The sequence below is a fragment of the Triticum aestivum genome, chromosome 7B (genome assembly GCF_018294505.1).
Source record: "Triticum aestivum cultivar Chinese Spring chromosome 7B, IWGSC CS RefSeq v2.1, whole genome shotgun sequence".
Lineage (NCBI taxonomy): Eukaryota > Viridiplantae > Streptophyta > Magnoliopsida > Poales > Poaceae > Triticum > Triticum aestivum.
The window spans coordinates 414432231-414439706 of NC_057813.1; the positions used below are offsets into that span (position 1 = coordinate 414432231).

Below are 7476 nucleotides of genomic sequence, written 5' to 3' on the forward strand. Positions count from 1 at the left end.
AAATTCAATACCCAGAGCTTCACTCATTTGCTATCAACAGAGAAATCACACTTGACAAAGTGCAGCAACAAGAAGACCTCAGTCAACTCTTCCACATACCTTTATCTCTGCAAGCATTTAACCAGTAGGATGGCATTGAAGAGATTATCTTGAACAGATCCGTCACACATGACAGAGATTGCTGGTCCTTTGGAGGAAACACTAGGAAATTCTCTTCCATGAAACTATACAAAACAATCATGGGACCAAGCACCGCACACATCATCTTTAAAATTCTTTGGACAACTACATGCAGACTCAGACATAAATCTTCTTCTGGCTACTCCTTCATGACAGAATTAGTACTAGGAACATGCTACACCGCAGAAGTATGTACCTAGAGGATTACAATTGTGCCTTATGTGCAGATGGCACAGAGGAGACTCTCACTCGTTTATTCTGGGACTGCCAATATGCTTGGACATGTTGGAATTCACTCACTCCCACCAAAGACAGGGGTATCTCCACTTATGATGAAATACTCCTCACATTGTGTAAACTGCCATCAGACATTGCTCTGGAGATCGTTATTATGGGATGCTGGAGCATCTAGTTGACCAGGAATGATAAGATTTTCAGAAGAGCAGCAATACATCTTGATTCATGGAAGTTCTACCTTAGAGAAAGCTTACATCTGTAATTTTATTCTATGTTTCATAAAACTGGCATTGGATGACCCACTAGCTTGGGCATGTTATGTATGAACTAATATTGTTCTACGATTTCGGCTAAAAAAACATAGTAGTACATTACCCTAGAGTTGACGGAAACATCAAATTTGCTAAACTATATCTTCTCAGATCTCCTAATCTACCTATTTCCTGCCTAGCACTTCTTCAAGTATAATCTCCTTTTCAGACAAAGGATAGAACAATCATGTATTTGTATTCTTTATCCTTTCAGACAGTGTAGTAAGATGCACAACAATACTCGGGTGAATTGGAATTATTTCTATCTCCAAGCATTCTAGTGTTCTCACAACTAAATCTAACAGATAGAGCTTCTGGATGACCAGACAGGGCATCCAATGAGACGGTACCATCAAAACATAATTTGACATGTCCAGGTTTGACATCTGCATGAAAATTCATGTAACTCCCTGAGATCATATTGAAGTCGCCCTGGCATCAGTGGTAACAATGATTTCTTGACACTTTAACATCATTAGTTTACCATCCAACAGTAACACAAATCAGATAGGTTCAGAGAGAGGTGGGGCCGCTTGCACTCCTACATGCGCGCAACTGCCGGTGAAATTCAGAGAAGTTCAGAGAGATCTCAGAAAGCAGCAAGGGTATGGTCTCCAACCAGCCGTGCATGGTGCTTTACTTCTGCTACGCACGTGGCTTTCCACAGGTGAGGGAGTTGGTGGTGGGGGCTGCAGCCATGGCTTCTGCGACCCCATCAACCTCGGTGCTGCCATTGACTGCTAAATCAAGTAGAAATCTAGAATGAGAAAATCATACTTAACATGGTTTGATGGTCAAGGATAAAGTGGTTTGTCCAGCCTGCTTCACAAAATTTAAATGCTTCCAAATCTCCATCCTAAGGAAGCTCCAAGTGTTGTCAGATATTCTCACTCCGTGGAACAAAAGGAAGAGCATATTTGTATCATTGCAATGATTTAAAGTCTAAAATTAGGACCAGAGACAGGGAACTGAATACTAAGACCATCCCAAATTTCTACTTGCAATCACTAGGTGCTCACTTAAATTACTTATCCTATAATAATACCATGTATGGCTTTACTCAAAGACTCCCTTTGAAAGAAAAATTTAAATTCTCACGGCGAAATTAAACGTCCAGTGCAGCCGATTCAAACTTCCAGTCAATAAAGAGTAAATTTCCCACGGAAGTTTAAGACAAGAAAATGTAAACCGTTTGGCCCCAACAAAGTGAATGTCTTGAAAAGAAATGAATTTCTTGGTATTACCAAGTGAGACATTACAAGTGGACTTCAGGTCAGGCATTTGTCGGGTTTTTTTCGGGATTTTTTTGCGTCCTTTTTTCACATAGTGAATTTCTTATTTTGATTTTTAATGTAGTGAGCTGCTTTAGACTGAGGAGTGAACTTCTGTTGGCAGTGAAATAACAGAATTTTGAGACCAAATAATATCAACATGTAGTGAACCATGGAAGAACATTCCTTGTGGATATTCAGAAAAAAATGTTTGGTGCTACTTGAGGCAAGAACATACCTCTCATGCTGATCTAACGATAGACTAAATCTAATCACACCAAAGCAGGAAAAAGATCGGATGTGGACTTCCGCATGACTCCCGTCACTACGAGGAGGCTTCGCGGCACATGATCACTTTTGAGAGATGGACGTGCGCTGTCACGGGCTTTTGAAATATTTTGCTGGAATTATGGAAACAAAATGCATGTTATATTTCACATGTAGAAAAAAAGATAGCACGGGCATAATCGAGTAATAATTTAAGTCCACTTCACTTACATTGTAAATTGTTAACAAAAGGCAATTTGACAATGCATACATATAGAGCGATGATCCAACTAAAAATCTATTACAAATTAATATCTATTTGATGCGTTTAAGAAATTCTCGCACAATATTAGCAATGTTGTCTTTAGTTTCATTTGCACAATATTTGAGCAAGTATAATAAAAATGTCTTCCTCACCGGCCTTCGGGTCCGTCCACTTTCATGCCAACCACGGTGGCCAACCTTGACCCAGGCTTCGACTTCTTTGCTTGCGCGATGGCGGACGCCTCGCTTACTCGAAAACACCATGATGGACACCATCCACCCTACCTTGCCTACCGGCAGCACTTTTCTTCCGGCACGGGCTCGCCGACCACCTCTCTCTCAGGATCCTCTCCACAACTACACGGTGGCCGGAGCCAACCGTCCGCCATGACTGCTCCACCACCACCCCGAGGCTCGACATGAGTCAACTTTAATCGTGTCAAACATACATTGTTTGGATCCTCATGCACATTAAGCAACATTCTTGATTTTTTCTGCCTATAAACCACTATTATTCTTCGTCTTTGTTCTCCTGCTCCTCTTCACTTACTATCTCTACCGTCCCTATCCAAGCCAGCCGCAATCATCAATGTCCCATCCGGCTCAAAATCCCCAAACCTTCTACACCCATACTATGAATTTTAAGGGACCTTTTGCCATTATTTTATCCTTCAAAGTCTACAAACTATAATATCAATGTAGAAGTAATTAGTGTAAACTCCTTTATGCCCGCTCATGGCCACTACGACCACAACTCTGTCGTCTCACCTACATGATGTGTGTCCACTCCCACAATTTCCCCCTTACTCTGGCGAGGCCTCCATTACTTTTGAATATTTTGTTCGGATTATTTGCCATCAAGGAGAAATTAGCATATTGCGCATGAACATATGTGATAAAAGTTCCTGCGATTTGACACTACAGAGGTAGAGCAACATGAAAATAAAAGAGCATGCTTCTAATCTTCAAACTTCTTAGTTTAAAAAAATGGCGATAACCTTACAACATTTTCCAGACTCTTGTCCATACTGAAAATGGTTCATGCATTAAGGAACACCACACAAAGTATGGAATCCAAAAAAACTAACAACAAGCGACAGTGACATGGATGGCTACCTTATTGCTTTGGAAGTGGATGGCATGAGCCGTCGCTTAGATGCACGAAACAGTCCCGACCATGTACAGCTAGCCAAGAAACGTTGGGTCAAAACAAGGAGTTGGTACCTTGAGCAACGACGCCATCGCGTTGACATTTGCCCAACCCAACTGCTCATGGCCATCCTCGGCCACCACCTATCCACCTGGACACACTCCTCTAGACCCAGGCGTTCTGAACGGCATCCTCCCTGCTTCCCCAGCATGATGGCCGACTACCGTAACTTCTCTAGAGTGAATCCTTCCAAAGGCGCTGCCGACAACATCATCCCTGTGGTGATGCGTCTTCCTTCTTGTGCCTTTTGCTCCATTGACCTCCTTCCTATGAAATTTCGGTAACAAGGTACATTTCAGTAATCAGTAAAAAAATGCAGATTTTAGTACAAGAGAAATGAGCGTCTTGACAAAGGTTTAGTAGAAATCAGATTTCCGTACAACAAGATATTTTAGTACCTACTAAAAAGAATAGTACAAGGGCAATCATCCGAACAATATCATCATAAGTATGAACTAAACCTTTAGTCGCAGCAGGTACCTACTAAATAGGAAGTGGATGATATTCATATTACCCATGTCATCTCAATATCATCATATGTTTATTGTAGAAAATCATAAGCATCAACACCACTACCTGGAAGACATATCTCCTAGCTTCTTTATGATTCAGAATTCAACCCCATGGAAGCTAATATGAATATCATCTCAAGGATCTAGATAAAATACCTGGAACAAAACTCAATGAAGAACCATAACATCGATCGAAACTAAACATGAAAATTTTGAACTCGCTGACTTTATATCAGTCTAGTAGTAATAGTAGTACAATCGCTGGTAGAAAATGCAATTCTCAACGTGCATATAGATATGCTATTATCTTGCTGCTAGAAAATGTAGCGCTCAAGGTACATATAGATATGCCATTGTCTTGCTGTGAAATAGACTGCTTGGTTTGTTAGCTAGATTAGGAAACCTAAGCTTTCCAACAATTCCAATCTGGAAGCACAATCAGACCTCATAGCCTTAAAGATAAATGAAAAGCAATCAAACCATTGGCGAGAACTTCTAATTACGGCTCCGAGAGAACTCTAATCCATTTGTAATTTGCCTAGAAATAAAATCAATCAAACTGTAATTTGCCTAGAAACATGACCTCAATGGCATGCATACCATCACCTTTCATATCTTTTGTGGCATTAAATGATTGTTGCATTGTCTACGGATGAGCCAAAATTGCTATGCCCCCAGTTCTACAAATTAGATGCACAATAGATTCCCCATTCAGCCTAATACCGCTGCAAATGAACAATAGAAATCCACATTAGTAAATACATCACGTCCCTGGTTAAGTAGTTAATTTCAAGCCCAAAAAATTAACACACTCCTGGCCAACAATGTGCACGGTTAACCATGAGCTACCGCATCCTTGCCAAGTGTCCTCGTCCCACTCTTCCACTTGGCGTGAGGCCTCAACGGGACCTGCATGATCTATCCATCAGCGCATTGACAGGATTGTTACCAAAATTCTTGTTCCTGTGATCAAGCGGGAGGAGTACCGTGTAAAATTCTGGCATCCTGCTGTTGTGACAAGAATGCATCCTATGACAAAAATGTATCCGACATCCTCAATCTCAAGCTAGAAAAAGACACGAGTCTCTTACTTACTATGACAAAGTTACCAATGTTTTTATCATTAATTTAAGACGCAAAGCCTCAGGATTGACATGAGTAACATGAAAGACCTTGGGAAATATGAAGAAATTAGGCACACTTTTTTGTGCATGATGTGAAGTAGTAGTAAAAAATCAAAATGTCTCATCTAGTGTTTAGTTCTGCATACCAAGGTTATAGTTATACAAGTACAACGATTATTCAGACAAGATCAGCAAGGAGATGAGAGGATGCGCTCGCGGTTGTTCTAAAAATCGGTAGTTGGAGTCAACTTGCTTAATTCTATGTGCATGCATATTCAAAACAACATGGAGAATCGTTGTAGGTTGGCTTGGGGGTACCTTTGCAACATGGAGAATTATTGTAGGTTGGCTTGCTGAATTCTGTGTGCATGCATATTTTGCAGTTGATTATGCGGCATCCTCATGGTGTAATCTTCTGCTGATTCGTTGGGAGTACCATTGCCACCTGATCTGTAGAAGATAATACTCCACCCATACTGAACATTGAACACCGCAATATCAATGAGATCTCTGTCGGGGTCAAACACTTAAAGGTACTTTGGTTGTCATTGCTAATTTATGAATATCAATATCATCAATGGACCTAGTTGGGCAGATGCAGGAATAACTGTACTACGAACCTTGTCTGAAATAATTGTGCAATTAATTTCCCACGAAGACAATTGAATTTTTCTTGTGTTGAGGAAAGAATAGTCCACATCGACCAAGCACAGCTGCAATGGGTTGTTAGTCGCACACATGCTGATAAGCCTCTGTTGTGTCCTAATCTAAGCAGCAAGCTAATCACCTGATGACATGAATGTTCAGAGCTTGCAGGTGCAATTCTACCAGTGTCTTTAGACCAACCTGCAGAGCAACCTGCATGATCCATCCATCAGTGCATTGACTGGATTGTCAAATTTGCCGACTTTGATGTGCGACTGGGCACCGAATATCGCTGCAAGGAAGACGATAACATCAATGGGGGCAGCGCAAGTTACTAATTAGAACATATGGGCGAGTGCGTGGAAGACAATCAAGAGAAGAGATTAAACATGATCTCACTGGCGAGGTGTCAGTCCTTGGGCGCCGCTTTTTGCGCTGGTGGCCTTGCACATGTCGTCGGTGTCGTTGGCCATGGCGTAACAAGGACCAGTCGCATGACGTGGTGCCTGCAAGGTCGTCCCTCTCCTCCGTGCATCCCTCCGCCATGAACCTCCTCCTCTCTGATGGGATCTGGCCGATGAACCAGCACCAGCGCAAGGAAGGCGTCAAATCTTCATGGATCCGATGACAAGAAACCTTGTTCCTACTACGGAGACCTTGATCTGGAAATCGACGGTCAGGGGGCAAGCCAGGGCGGTTCTCCTCATGGAGGCAGAGAGAGATGAGGGTCGCCTCAGAGAAGGACATGCACGTGGAGAACCCGGTGTGAGAGTGAGCGGAGGGTGGGTCTGCAGGCGTCGTCGATGCAGGGGAGGGGGCAGGTTTACTCGACTTGCAGGGAAGCGGTGCGACCGTCGCCACCGCCTTGATCCGTCAGATCGGTCGGGGAGGGGAGATCCTAGCCTTGGACAAAGCGGGGAGGGAGGCCGAGACCCACCTAGGCCTGGCGCGTGGTCGCCTCCCGATGTACAAGGCTGCGGGGGGAGGAGGTGGTGGTGCCATGGCAGCCAGCTGGGAGGGAGGTTGCGGTGGCCGGCTGATCGTAGGAACGGCGGTGCTGGGAGGGAGGGCGAGTTGGGAGAGGTAGGTCGGGGGTTGGGGTCCTCGTCCGATTTTTTTCGATACGTGCGAGGGAGCCTTGTTCGCCTGATTTTGTTCGCTGCGTGGGGCGGGATTACGTGCGAGGGGCCTCGTTGGTATGTGTAGCGACTAGACCTCAAATAGTCTAGTCTTTGTGCATCAGTGTCATTTTTGGAACGGTAATGCTGACACGCACAGTATTTAAGAATTTATAACAGAGTTTTAATCACACACTTATTACATCAAATGTTTTAAAAGAGAACTTATTATCATAATATGTCTTAATGTCATCTAAAAACGATAACAACGGAAGGCTTGGAAGATAAAGTGAGTCCATCAACTCCAACGGCATAGCTGAGTGAAAGACAACGACCT

The 7476-nt window shown here is 43.0% G+C and overlaps 1 protein-coding gene across 14 annotated transcripts; it reads right to left on the reverse strand.

Annotated features, from left to right (window-relative positions):
• Positions 1 to 1166: 1166 nt before the first annotated feature.
• On the reverse strand, positions 1167 to 7196 carry LOC123156773 (uncharacterized). Of its 14 annotated transcripts, none has more exons than XR_006478400.1 (8): positions 6421 to 7184; positions 6164 to 6313; positions 5997 to 6089; positions 5695 to 5852; positions 4859 to 5161; positions 3755 to 4007; positions 2238 to 2400; positions 1167 to 1465 (listed from the first exon to the last, which is right to left on the reverse strand). XR_006478400.1 is itself a non-coding variant. In XM_044574949.1 (4 exons), the coding sequence occupies exons 1-4, from the start codon at positions 6766 to 6768 to the stop codon at positions 5777 to 5779; spliced, it is 618 nt and encodes a 205-aa protein (XP_044430884.1). In that variant the 5' UTR covers positions 6769 to 7196; the 3' UTR covers positions 5721 to 5776. The 14 variants fall into 14 exon arrangements, 1 of the variants encoding a protein (XP_044430884.1); XR_006478393.1 differs by having other exon boundaries at positions 3647 to 4007; positions 6421 to 7183; XR_006478402.1 differs by lacking the exon at positions 1167 to 1465 and adding an exon at positions 4317 to 4408 and having other exon boundaries at positions 2124 to 2400; positions 3647 to 4007; positions 6421 to 7192.
• Between the last annotated feature and the right edge of the window lie 280 nt (positions 7197 to 7476).

What these genes read in the sequence shown, in the direction of transcription:
- LOC123156773 (XM_044574949.1), bottom strand. Translation starts at nt 6,768, where the DNA reads ATGTCCTTCTCTGAGGCGACCCTCATCTCTCTCTGCCTCCATGAGGAG. An exon ending in CACCTCGCCAGTGAGATCAT is followed by an intron (nt 6,314 to 6,410) that starts GTTTAATCTCTT and finishes TCTTCCTTGCAG; the next exon opens with CGATATTCGGTGCCCAGTCG. An exon ending in TCATGCAGGTTGCTCTGCAG is followed by an intron (nt 6,090 to 6,222) that starts GTTGGTCTAAAG and finishes AACCCATTGCAG; the next exon opens with CTGTGCTTGGTCGATGTGGA.